The following is a 14,142-nucleotide window of genomic DNA, read 5'->3' on the forward strand; positions in this document are numbered from 1 at the left end:
TGTACATCCAAGGGCCTCCCCCACATCTCATAAACCAGATTCTGTAAAAAGGAGTTCCAGAACATTGTTTTCAACATATTCTACAGATGAATTTATATGCATTTTAAATTTTTGTTGAGTGTCTTAACTTCTATTCGTTTTAAACTTGAAAATCCTTACCGTAGAGAAAACTCACTCAGAAAATGGTTAGAGCTTTGAGCACAGAACTTGCTTGAACCGCAGCATTTTCTATATAATCTTGCTGATCAGTGTACTTTTTCTTTTAATTTCCAGAGCTATAATGGAGCACAAGGAGCTGTTAAAGGTGCCCTGGGACTGGCAAATAGGTAAGGGGGTTGTTCACCTTAAGATGTTAAACTTTGTAAACCTGAGAAATATGTTTGAAAGAATTTCTAATGCAGGGAACAAAAAGAAAGTGAAATCCCTTGTCAGTTTAAGAAATTCTTGCACACTGAAAGAATCTGAGCTGGATGCTTCCTAATGTTTCTTAATTGAGCTTCTCCCCATTATCATCATCAAGATGCCATTAGTGTAGACACAAAGTACGTTATTAGGTTAAAGACCAACCAGAAAGAAAAAAAAATGCCCTGAAGCTATGGGGGGATGAAAATGACAGTAATTTGCTCTAGCCAAGAATCACAAAACTGATGTGATCGTTAAAAAAAATGCACTTTAGTAAAGGAAAAATCTAAACTTAACAAAAAGGCATAAAAGCAAACAGTGTAATAAGCTTCTGAACTCATAAAACCTTTCAGAAGGGAACAGTTTGCACATAAAAATGGCTGACTGATCTCCAAATGGACATGGTGGGAAAGACTAGACCGGTTTTTAGGTAGCTAACAGTCATACAGGCATTTCAGATACCACCTGTTTCTAAAATCATTTTTCTCTAAAATTATTTAGGATGATGTTCTAATGATGGCATGGCCAAGTTCCGTACCCTTATCCAATAAGCTGTCCCTTCCATGTCTATATCATCATACTTGGATTTGAGCACTATACACAGGACTTGGCTGTTGGGGAGAGGGGCTTCATAAATGGGGGCACAAACAATGGAATTAGGAGAATGGATAAAAATGCAGGCAGTCTACACACACACACACACACACACACACACACACACACACACACACACACACACACACCCTATCTGCGTAGATCCTGCTTACATGACTTTTTTTTTTCATTTTTTTTTCTTCTTTTTGGGTCACACCCAGCGATGCTCAGGGGTTACTCCTGGCTTTGCACTCAGGAATTACTCCTGGCGGTGCTTGGGGGACCATATGGGATGCCGAGGATCGAACCCGGGTCGGCCGTGTGCAAGGCGAGCGCCCTACCCGCTGTGCTATCGCTCTGGCCCCCTTACATGACTTTTAACGGATTCAAAGTTTTAGTTCAAATTTTACTTTTACATCCACCAGCATGGGCAATAATATGAACCTCTCAGCGTAACTTTCCTCCCCCTTAACCTCCAAGTATCCGAGGCCAACTTGATTCTCTCTGAGGATAAAGACATACAGAGCTTCATAGTTATGAGTGACTTCAAAGTGTCGTCCAGTGCTGAGCAGCCCCAAGTCTGTCACAGACTCTGCCATTTAATTTCTCTCACGTTTTGCTATAGACTATTACAATGAAATGAAAATCTGTAGAGAGGAGGGGATGGAGTGGGAGAGGAGGGAAGCTGGGAAAAGAAATCAGTGGCAAGTTAAAACTGTATTTGCCTTTGTGATGCCCAGAGGTAGAAAACAAATTGTCACCCTCATCTGATAAATTTAGTGTAAAAGTGGATTTTCCTGTACTTGAGAAATGTGTGAGAGATTTGCATACAAAACTCAGGTCATTAAGAAGATAAAGTTTATTACCCAGTTTAAAAAGATGTGTCACATCACCCAACATCTTAAATCATCCTAAATAATTTTAGAGAAAAATGATTTTAGAAATAAGTGGTATCTGAAATGCTGGATGACTGTTAGCTACCTAAAAGCTGGTCTAGTCTTTCCAACGTGTACAAGTCAAGTCACTCATCTCATCTGATCTGTCTGTCTGTCTGTCTCTCTCTTTTCCTTTCTCTCTCTCCTCTCCTCCTCTCCTCTCGTCTCCTCTCCTCTCCTTTCTCTCTCTTTTCCTCTCTCTCTCTCTCTCTCTCTCTCTCTCTCTCTCTCTCTCTCTCTCTCTCTTTCTTTCTCTCTCTCTCTCTGATGTGTATCGCCATGTCCTAGTCATATCCAGTGTACAATGATCTGGTCTTGTTCTATGCCAATCTCACCTTCAGATTTTGTGTTCCTAATCTTGATTCTGTCTACATGAGAGGAACTCTGTCATCTATGTCCCCTGACTGGGACTTGCTACTCTGTACCTGTCACTAGGTCTCTCTAGGACTATACCTCAGCAGTTCTCTGTCATCCAGGCTTTCCTTAGTCTCCAGCCACAGCCATGTGGGTGAGATCCCTGTACTCCATACCTTGTCTATGGCTACCCATGCATACAAGCCCTGCTTGATTCTACCTTCTGTCTGGGTGTTGATGATGAGGGCAGAGACCAGAAAAAACTTTCTTCTTCATCCCGTTATTTTTGTCATTCTCCCCATTTCCTGGCTGAGATTCCTTTTGTCTGCTGCTATTTTTCACTTTAGTCATCCTATCATCTAGTCTTGATTGGATACCTTTTCTGGCAAGTGAGATTAAAACTAGATTAGATTAACCTTAGATTAATGAGTTTATCTGGCACTCCACCCTTCTATTCTCACTGGATCACTAACATTTCATATCCAGTGGACTGTGAGCATAAATTAATTCTATATTAATAGCCATAGCACTCATAAAAATAATGTGTCCTCTAATTATGTGCATGTCCTGTGCAGGTTCACTAAAGTCCTGTTGTAATTTAGTGCTAGTTAAATGTATTATACAAACACAGTTCTATTCTGAGCTCTCCTTTTGCCATTAGAATAGCAGTATCCTGTTGTTTGGGATGTGGAAGGGCTATATAAAATGAACATGCTGCAAAGCTATCCATTTAGTCCCTAACTTGAAATGAGACTAAAATGATCCAGAAAGGGAACCAAATAACCATTTATGTTTTGTAACGAGGCATTGGAAAGATTGGGTTGAACTTTTTTATACCAGAGTCACATTTGTCTTCATTACCTCATCTTGACTGCCTACAAGTTTCCATTTTTAAAGCTCATTCTAAGCACATAGAATGCAGTAAATGAATATTTATTAAATAAGCAAGTGATGAAAGACAGTGGAAGGAAACCTGGTCAAGTTACAGGAACCGTGTTATAGTGTAAGAATTGCTATTCTCTTGTTTCCCATATGGCAGATTTTTATTGGGGTTTCAGTATTGCAGTCCCAGAATGAGACCCAGGAAACACTTGAGCCACCCAAGTAGCACAGCAGGGAACATGCTAATGTGGTGGAGATGGAATGGAGGAGGGTGGGGCAGACAGAAGGGAGGTGGGCGGGGGCAGGAAAGGTTCAGTGTGTGAACTATGCCACAATACCACTTTATTATGCAAATGAACATTTCAGTCAGTATTCTAATTGGTGGGAAGCTGTCAAGTGGCGATTTGTTGGATTTCAATCCTAGGCAGCTTGCTTGCCAGTGTTCTTTCATTTTCTTCTCAGTAGCATGCACATCTGGGTGTGCTGAAACATGCTGCTTCACAGCCTTGACTCTGGTTCTTGCCCAGGCTGGAGGTGGCTCTTTATATGTTTATCTTTTTATATCATTTACCAAAAGTTAAGGGGATAAGCACACCTGCCTTTTATTCCCAAAAAATTACAGACAGAAAGGAAGCTGTGGAGACCAGGGCAAGTGAATGGCAATAAAATATCAGCAGTTGGCATTTGGGGAACAGAAAAATAGAGAGATGACAGGATGGAGTCAACATCCTAAAATCACTGCTTTACTTGAGCAGTGATGAGTTCTGATCACAGTGCACAGTGCAGAGTTTACTATATCTGAGTTAAGAAACAGCATCTCAAAACTGTCTTTACCTCCCACCATCTGTCTCTCTCCATCAGTAATTTCTCTCAAACTTCTCTTGGATAGTTTATATGGCTCCTCTTTATTAAATTAAACTTTTTTTTTACTGAATAATAAGAAAAAATAAATGTTTTATGATTTCTGGATTTAAAGAGATTCTTAGAGTTTCATCATTGGCCAACTGGAAGAAACAAATATTAACAGGAAGAAAATAACAAATATTATTTGTTTTTATTTATTGATTTTACTCTATTGAGCAGAAATGTTGTCATTAAATTCAAGTAAAACATGACACTAGAATTGAAAAGTTCATATCTAGAGTGATGTGTTGGAGTCACAACTGAAAATCAGCTTAAATATTCCCTTTAACCCATTCTCTATATTGTGTTCAAGGACATGTACAAATGTACGCTTGCCTGTAAGGAGAGGCTGCACTTTCCTATTGGTGGTGATGTTTGGATTGGTTTTGGCTTTTGCCTTGGGGGTCAGAACAGGAGATTTGTCTTTTTCTTTGAAAATGGAATAATGAGACCAGAGAGCAGAAAAGACCTTAAAGGCAACTGGGAATATACCCTCTTTAGTTAAGGATGTAAATCAGTTGTGGAACACATTTTTGCATATATGAGGCCCTGAATTCTGTGCTCATTACCCCCTAAGAGTAACATATCATTTATTTTACCAGCATTGAATTGAAGAGATGATGTTTGAGGCAACTTGGGCAGATTCAGAGTTCTGAGTGCCGTGAGCACTGTGGACTACTTGAATAAGCCCTGCCTGACTAGTAACCTTCACTGACCTGTTGTTATTCTAAATAACAATTTACACAGACTTTATTTTTTATTTTAAGTATATAATTAATTTTATTAAATGATTCATAATTCTCTTGCCCCCACACCTGGCTGTCTTCACCAGGGCCCCTTGGAGGGGGGTGGATTGAGTTTCCCTCCCCAGTCCTAGCAGAGCCCTGGCAGCCAAAAACCTCTGGAACCCAACCACAGCGATGCTCAAGGCCCCTTCCACACGTTCAGATGAGCCTCACGCATGAAGGAACTGGCAGAGGAACCCAGGTGTGCAGGACCTGGGGCTGAGATCTCCAAGCCTGCTTGGATGGGGACTGGGTTTCCTCTACCCAGATCCCCCATTTTCCAGTAGCTTGGCAGCCACATCCATAAACTGCCCCCAGCAGCCATGTAATCCCATCAGTCAGTGGCCAAGATCCAGAGACTATGAAACAAAGCTCCCAGAACTGCACGACTACATTTGTGGCCATGTGACCTCTAATAGCCTAGTTCTCCCTCTCGGAGAACCTGGCAAGGTACCGAGAGTATCCTGGCCACATGGCAGAACCTGGCAAGCTCTCTGTGGCATATTCGATGTACCAAATACAGTAACAATGATGGGTCACATTCCTCTTTCCCTGAAAGAGCCTCCAATGGAACACTGCTGGGAAGAATGAGTAAACAGAGGCTGCTAAAATCTCAGGGCTAGGACGAATGGAGACATTACTGGCGCCCACTCAAGCAAATCAATGATCAACAGGATGACAGTGATACAGTGATACAATGAATCATAAGTCAGGCAGCATTCCATCTAATAGTAGAAAAAAATTTTAAAATATGTATGAAATGAAATATTTTATTGATGTAATGTTCCATAAACAAGAATATAAGTTGTTTACATGTTTTAGTATTATCATCCCACACTGACAACCAACATTTCATTATCCCTTCACAACTCTATAATCCTCTTCTCTTTCCTTCTCTGTCTCTCTACTCCAGTTAGGTAACCTCAATTCTGTCATCAGAGTTGAAGGATTTGTTTCTTTTGGCTATTTTCTATTCCCTTGATATTTTTTTTATATCCAGCATATTCAAGACATCACCTGGTATTTCTTCTTCTGACTTATTTCACTTAACACGATATCCTCTAGTTTCATTCACATTTTAGTAAAAGGGCAAGAAACCATGTGATGAAAGGATCAAATCTGGGCCTCCTCCATGACATTCAAAAGCAAGATGTCCAAAAGCATCTTTAAGGATGAAACAGCACTGACCATGCAAGTGAAAGCAAACATATACAAATGGGACTACATCAAACTAAGAAGCTTCTGCACTTCAAAAGAAACAGTGACCAAAATACAGAAAGAACCTACAGAATGAAAAAGAATATTTACCCAATACCCATCTGATAAGGGATTAATATCCAGGATATACAAGATACTTGTAGAATTGTATAAGAAAAAAACCTCTAACCCCATCAAAAGATGGGGAGAAGAAATGAACAGAAGTTTCCTCAAAAAAGAAGTACAAATAGCCAAAAGGCACATGAAAAAATGGTCCACATACCTAGTCATCAGGGAGATGCAAATCAAAACAACAATGAGATATGATCTCACATCACAGAGACTGGCACACGTTCAAAAGAACAAAAGCAACCAGTGCTGGCGTGGATGTGGGGGAAAAGGGACGCTCCTTTACTGTTGGTGGGAATGCCAACTGGTCCAGCCTTTCTGGAAAACAATATGGACAGCCCTTCAAAAATTAGAAATTGAGCTTCCATATGACCCTGCAATACCACTTCTGGGAATATATCCCAAGGATGCAAAAGAGCACAGTAGAAATGACATCTGTACCTATATATTTATTGCAGCACTGTCCACAATAGCCAAAATATGGAAACAACCCAAGTGCTCTAGAACAGATGACTGGTTAAAGAAACTTTGGTACATCTACACAATGGAATACTATGCAGCTGTTAGGAGAGATGAACTCATGAAATTTGCTTATAAATGGATAAACATGGAGAGTATCATGCTAAGTGAAATGAGTCAGAAAGAGAGGGACAGACATAGAGGGACTGCACTCATTTGTGGAGTGTAGGGTAGCATCACATGAGGCTGACACCCAAGGACAGTAGATACAAGGGCTGGGGGATTGCCCCATAGCTGGAAGACTGCTTCATGAGCAGAGGGGAGAAGGCAGATGGAATAGAGAAGGGATCACTAAGAAAATGATGGCTGGAGGAACTAGTTGTGATGGGAGATGCATACCGAAAGTAGATAATGGACCAAACATGATGACCTCTCAGTGTCTGTGTTGCAAGCTATAATGCCCAAAAGTAGAGAGAGAGTATGAAGAATATTGTCTGCCATGGAGGCAGAGGGAGGGTGGGAAAGGGGGCGTATACCCAAGATATTGGTGGTGGGGAATTTCCACTGGTGGAGGGATGGGTGTTTGATCATTGTGTGATTGTAACCCAAACATGAAAGCTTGTAACTATATCATGGTGATTCAATAAAATTTTAAAAATTAAAAAAAAAATCTGGGCCTCCTGCATGCAGAGCATGCACTACAACCCAGTAAACTTTCTCTGGTCTGTGTGTCTGTGTGTGTGTGTGTGTGTGTGTGTGTGTGTATGTTTCATTAGCATTTGCTGGATACTTGAGTTTTTTCCAAATTTTAGCTATTGTAAAGAGTACTGCAATTAATATAGAAATGCATATTTTTTTCATAGATTAACTTTTTTGTGTTTGAACTGAATTGGTCTTCAATTTCAACCATCCTTCTGTTGAGTTCCTATTTTTAAGTCTAGTTACAGTATTCTTTAGCTCTATGATTTTTGTTTGGTCTTTTTCCAAACTTTTCTCTCATACTTTCTTTGGCCTGTTGAAGTTCTTTTGCATTGATCTTCTTGTTTTCATGAGCATCATAGAACTGTTACTTTGAAATCTTTTTCAGGGATTACATAACTTTGCTTTAATTGGAGTTATTCTCAGTATTAGTGTTCAACTATCAGTGGAAATGAGTTTTTCCATCTCTTCATTATGTGGGTGCTATTTAAAGACTTGACTTAGAGTGTCCATATTCAGGTAGGCCTAGGCGGCAACTAGAGGTTCATAATCATGAGTGCCTGGCAAGGTCTCTGTCACCAAGTCTGAGCTGACCTGGGCAGCAACCAAACTTTCTAGACTATGAATGCTTCTGCAGTATTTGTTTGCTGAGTTCAATTAGTCAATCAAGATCACATGTGCCTGAGGGGATGTGGCTTGAGTTCCAGGAGGCCAGGTCAGTGACCAGGCATTTGAAGTAACCATTTCCCATCAGCCACTGAACAGTGATAGCTCCTCTGACCTGGGGGTGACTGGGGCCATCTTTCCAGGTGATTACAAAATAAACCGTGGTTGGGACAGAGTGAGGCTGGCCTTGAGCAAGCAGTTTAGCACAGTACTCAGTGATCGTGTTCCCCGACCCTCCACCCCACGAATAACTGACTTTGCTTTGGGAGAGCCACAGGGTGCTTCATGTCTCTATGGGTGTAACTAGCTTCCTAGCAGTCATATCTGGACTGGCAGGGGCCAGATCTATTTGCCTGTTAGGAGTCAACATTCTTGATCATTTTCTAGGCCCCTGGCTAGCTCAGGCCTTTGCAAAAAGATAAACTGGAGCTGGCCTCAGGGATTTGCTCTCAGTGTCTATTACTAAGAAGAGTGAGAGCCAATGTACACCAATGTGATGGTCTGTACACCAGTATTACTTCCAGGAAGACGGAGACAGGTCACCAAGATGGCTCCTGACAGTGACTCCAACGTCTTGTTACAATTTGTATCTTCTTGCCTCTTGGCCCAGGGTTCTAAGTATAGAATGTAAGATTAGGTTGACAGATATTGGCTCAACTTCCTCATTACTCCAACTCTCTTCAGAACCAGGCATCTAAGAAAGCTCTTTCTGATTTTAAGTTATTGATCTGAGGTGGGGTTTCTTTCTTGCAAGGTACATTTCTTCCCACCATCCCTCTCTCTCTCCCCTTCTGGATGTTATTCTTTTGTCCCTTGCCATGAAACTTTGTCAGTACTTCTGGTAGGTTTCTGTGCACATCAATAAAAGTTTTCTTATAGACTTATTGCAACAACAAATCTAAACATGTATTCTCCTTATCAAACAGTATTATCTACACCCTACATTTAAGATTAAAAATAATATTTTAAAAATATAATGAAGCCACAGCTGTAGTTCAAAAGACTGAATGAATGCTTTTCATGTAGGAGCTATGGGTTTGATCCCTGGCACCAGTGCTGCGTATGGCCCCAAATCAACCAACACTTTCAGAAAAACAGCAAAACCCAGATTCATAAGAAAGCAAAAGACACAGGACTGAGATCTTTAAGAAAGTGAGGAGATATACATATGTATATATATGTAACATACATAAACACAGACCATGAATCTTATTTAAACATCATGCATCTTATATAAACATATATCATACACATTCATCTATATCATCATCATCATCATCATCATCATCATCATCATCCCGTGATCATAGAATTTCTCGAGCGATCTCAGTAACGTCTCCATTCGTCCTAGCGCTGAGATTTTAGAAGCCTCTCTTACTCGTCCTTCCCAACAATGCCGCATTGGAGGCTCTTTCAGGTTCAGGGGAATGAGACCCAGCATTGTTACTGGTTTTGGCTTATGAATACACTATGGGGAGTTTGCAAGGCTCTCCCAATGTGGACAGGAAACTCAGCAGCTTGCTAGGTTCTCCCAGAAGGATAAGTAGGTTCCAAGTGCTTCCGGGAGCTTGGTTTTAAGTCTTTGGGTGTTGGCCATTGGTGGGATTACATGGCGCTGGGAACAGTCCCTGGGTCTGACTGTCTAGCTACTGGGAAATGGGAAATCTGGGCAGAAGAGGCCCAGTCCTGATCCGAGCAGGCTTGGAGGTCTCAGCCCCGGGTCTTGCACACCTGGGTTCCTCTGCCGGTATCTTCATGAGTGAGGCTCGTCCAAACATGTAGACAGGGGCCTTGAGCATGGCTGTGGCTGGGCTCTGGATGTCTTCGGTATATATATATACACACACACACATCTATATATTTTATATATATACTTCGGTATATATACTTTATACATATATACTTTATATCATATATAAAATGAAACGCATTAGGGTCACATATGTCCCTATATAGTAATTTAGGACTATAGTTGATTTGTGCACAGTCTATGACCTGAGGACAAGTTGCTTGTTCTCTATGTACTGGTCTCCTTTCTGTTTTGTTTACTCCAGGCTGTTTCCAGCCCTTGCTCTACTCTGCTTTACTGTGCTCTGCATTGCAGAGGTAGCCCAAGCACACTATACTTCCCAGGAAACCTGCCCTCTGGTTTGCAGCTCTTGCAGAAAGACAAGCAGCATGGGTAGACTAGAGGGTGGGAGGAGAAAGAAACCAGACTGTTCTTGGTTTCTCTGTTTGGAGTCAGGTCTCTATGAATGGTTGAATGTGCTCTGTTAGGTCTACCTCTTCTGGATTTTCTTCTCTCTGATCTCTGTTATCAGATCAGATGACAGATCTCCCTACGTTTAATAACAGATTCTCCCTACGTTTCTCTAGGTCCAGGGATGTTGAGTAACTTACTGCCTTACCTTAAATTATATTTCCCCTATCGAGTCATTTTTATTTGTTTGTCTTTGTGTCCTGTTGTCTTTTCCTTTCCTTCTCCCACCCTACTCTCTCTGGTTTTGAATGAAGGGACTCATATGCAAAGGGAGCTCATATGTCTGCAGCTGAGCTACACCCTTAGCCCTGAACTATTTCTTTGCTAGTAAACTCATCAAGTGTGCTTCTTTCTCTTTTCCACCCAAATTTTATTTTATTAGCACTGCACTGTAGCACTGTCATCCCATTGTCCATCGATTTGCTTGAGCGGGCACCAATAATGCCTCCATTGTGAGACTTGTTATTGTTTTTGGCTTATTGAATACACCATGGGTAGCTTGCCAGGCTCTGCCTTGCGGGTGGGATACTCTCAGTAGCTTGCCGTGCTCTCTGAGAGGGACACAGGAATCTAACCCAGGTCAGCTCCGTGCAAGGCAAACGCCTTACCTGCTGTGCTATCGTTTCAAGCACCCTAAATTACAAAGTTATTTATAGTTGCGCTTTTGACATACAATGCTCCATCACCAGTCCCACCACCAGTGTATCCCACCAGTGTCAATTTCCTTCTACCAGTGTTCCTAGGTTCTCCCTCCTACCGCCCATCCCCACTAGCCCCAGCACCAGCCTGCCATCTTGACAGGCACCTTTTAAATTTAGTTATTAAAGTTTGGGTCTCACTGTAAGCCTGTTATTTTTTTAACCCCTATGAGAGGATACTATTCTTTCTGATTTCTTTAGTGCCTAAAGAGAAGGCTGACCAAATTCTATCTTTAGTGAGAGAGAACATTTTCCAAATAAGAGAGATAATGTACACAAACTCTGCATATAAATTCAGTTGCTGTAGCCATTATGTAGTTATCTGTCAAAAAGTAATTCAGTTTACTTGTTTGATCATGTTGATTGATTGTTTGAAAACCTTACATGGACAGCAAGTTGAGCTTTCAGTAGCATGCTAACATCCATTAACTAGCTTATGTCCATCTAAGAGCATCAAATCAGCAAGCTGCAGCAATATTGCTTTCCTATTCTCAATTTAATCATGTATTCATTTGGTTGACTGCTTAGCTCCCAAAGCGGAATACTCACACACTAAAAAATTGCTTGACCACACTAAGTGATTAATTGTGATGTCATGTATATTGCACTCTGGTTCTCCTAAATTTAATTTTTACAGTTAGAAAAAAAGAAGAAACCTATATTTAAAATGTTAAAGCTTGAAACATCTTGAGAAACTCTGATGAGTAGATGAAAATGCTATGTTTCTCTTTTCCTATCTGCCTTGGCTCACCAATTGTGCTTGTAAAATCACACCTCTTCCCTGAGACTGCCAATTGCATATCCCATTCCCTTCTAGACAAATTCTCTTGGATGATGTAAAAGCCTCTAAAATTTAACACATTCAAAATGAAGATGTTTTAAAAAATTTTTCTCTGAAAATCTGATTCTCTTTCAGTTTTATCCACCTGAATACATAGCACAGTTCAGCTAGTTTCTACTCTAGCCAGGGTACCCTGAGAATTTGTATGTATCTTTAATGCCATTACTGACCCACTGCCTCTCCTTATTTGGGCTGCTTTTGCCAGCAAGTCACTAGCATGTCTTGCCTGGGCTATGACATTACATTTCTCACTGGTGACATCCCATACATTTCAGCTTCTAAGCCATTCTCTGGGTAAAGTAAAAAAAAATCTTTAGATATGTTAGCAGGCACGCTGGAGAGATAGTACAGCAGCAGAGTGCTCACCTTGCATGCAGACAACCCAAGTTTAATCACCTGCACCTTATATGGTCCTTCAAGCTTTGCCAGGCAGGATCCCTGATTACAGAGTCAGGAGCAAGCAAGCAAAAAAGAGAGAGAGGGATGAGAAAGAGAGGAGAGAGGGGAGAAGAAAGGAAGGAAGGAGGGAAGGAAGGGAGGATGGAAGGAAGGAAGGAAGGAAGGAAGGAAGGAAGGAAGGAAGGAAGGAAGGAAGGAAGGAAGGAAGGAAGGAAGGAAGGAAGGAAGGAAGGAAGATGGTAAGGGAAGGAAGGAAGGAAGGAAGGAAGGAAGGAAGGAAGGAAGGAAGGAAGGAAGGAAGGAAGGAAGGAAGGAAGGAAGGAAGGAGGGAAGGAAGGAAGGAGGGAAGGAGGGAGGGAGGAAAGGAGGGAGGGAGGGAGGGAGGGAAGGAGGGAGGGAGGGAGGGAGGGAAGGAGGGAAGGAAGGAAAGAAGGAAGGAAGGAAGGAAGGAAGGAAGGAAGGAAGGAAGGAAGGAAGGAAGGAAGGAAGGAAGGAAGGAAGGAAGGAGAGAGGGAGGAAGGGAGGGAGGGAGGGAAGGAGGGAGGGATGGAGGAGGGAGGGAGGGAAAAAGAGAGAGAGAAAGAAAGAAAGAAAGAAAGAAAGAAAGAAAGAAAGAAAGAAAGAGAGAGAGAGAGAAAGAAAGAAAGAAAGAAAGAAAGAAAGAAAGAAAGAAAGAAAGAAAGAAAGAAAGAAAGAAAGAAAGAAAGAAAGAAAGAAAGAAAGAAAGAAAGAAAGAAAGAAAGAAAGAAAGAAAGAAAGAAAGAAAGAAAGAATGAATCACATCAGGAGCCAGGGAGATAGTAGAGGGGCATGAGGCATGTACCCTACCCAGATTTAATCTCAGCCCCAGAAGCCTTCCCAGCTTCACCAGGTGTAGACCTGGAGGTTCCCAAGCATTGCCTGGATGTCCTGGAGACTCCAGGCAATACCAGCACTGCAACATCCAAGCAAAAACATATAATCAGTCCTTAGCACTGAATTATTGGATGGGTTGGCTAAGAATCACAGTGAGTGGCTGTTGGGTCCCCTGAGCACTGCTTGGGAGGTCTCTTTCAAAAACTTTTTTTTGTAGATGTTAGTCACTTATCACATCATATCCAATGGCTTCCTATTCCAACTAGAATAATATTCCAGTTTCTTCCTAAGTCCCTTAAGACCCTACCTGATCCATCCTCTGTCTAATTTTTCAGTCTCATGTCTTATCACTGCTCAGTTTTGTTCATGCTGTTCAGAGAGTCTGACCTCTGGAAACTACTGTAGCACATCCGGTCCAGTCCATTTATAGGGTCATTTCAGTTGCACATCTCCTGCCTAACATATTCTCTGGCTCCTCATATAACAGCCAGAGCTCCTCATTTTAGGTCTTCAGTATTCAGATTATGCCATCTTTATGAAGAAGCTTTACCGAATCACTTTTTCTAAATGTATCCCCTGATATTATCTGTAAGAATTATCTTTCTTCCCTTTCTATCTCTAATACCAACCCTAAATTTCCCATTAATCCAGCTTTTCATTGTATTGCTAACCCTGAGTAGAAAGCCTGAGGTATAGTAGGTACTCACTGAATTGATGTTTAAATATTTAAGTGAATAGTCATCAGAGCCCATGTATGGGGATTCTTGATGTGCTAGATCAGATTTTGTAAAGGTAGTCTCTGGAACTTCTGATACAACCATGCACAATCTAAATAAGTGAAAGAAAAGAAAGAAAGAAAGAAAGAAAGAAAGAAAGAAAGAAAGAAAGAAAGAAAGAAAGAAAGAAAGAAAGAAAGAAAGAAAGAAAAGAAAGAAAGAAAGGAAGGAAGGAAGGAAGGAAGGAAGATGGTAAGGAAGGAAGGAAGGAAGGAAGGAAGGAAGGAAGGAAGGAAGGAAGGAAGGAAGGAAGGAAGGAAGGAAGGAAGGAAGGAAGGAAGGAAGGAAGGAAGGAAGGAAGGAAGAAG

The 14,142-nt window shown here is 41.2% G+C and overlaps 1 protein-coding gene across 1 annotated transcript in view; it reads left to right on the forward strand.

Moving 5' to 3' along the window:
• The window catches only part of SLC35F1 (solute carrier family 35 member F1), a 481,371-nt gene that overhangs the window by 425,218 nt on the left and 42,011 nt on the right, over positions 1-14,142 (forward strand). Inside the window, exon 6 of the mRNA XM_055135200.1 lies at positions 274-326. Coding sequence (XP_054991175.1) covers positions 274-326 — 53 coding nt within the window. The remainder of the gene's footprint in view (positions 1-273; positions 327-14,142) is intronic.

The sequence above is a fragment of the Sorex araneus genome, chromosome 4 (genome assembly GCF_027595985.1).
Source record: "Sorex araneus isolate mSorAra2 chromosome 4, mSorAra2.pri, whole genome shotgun sequence".
Classification (NCBI taxonomy): domain Eukaryota; kingdom Metazoa; phylum Chordata; class Mammalia; order Eulipotyphla; family Soricidae; genus Sorex; species Sorex araneus.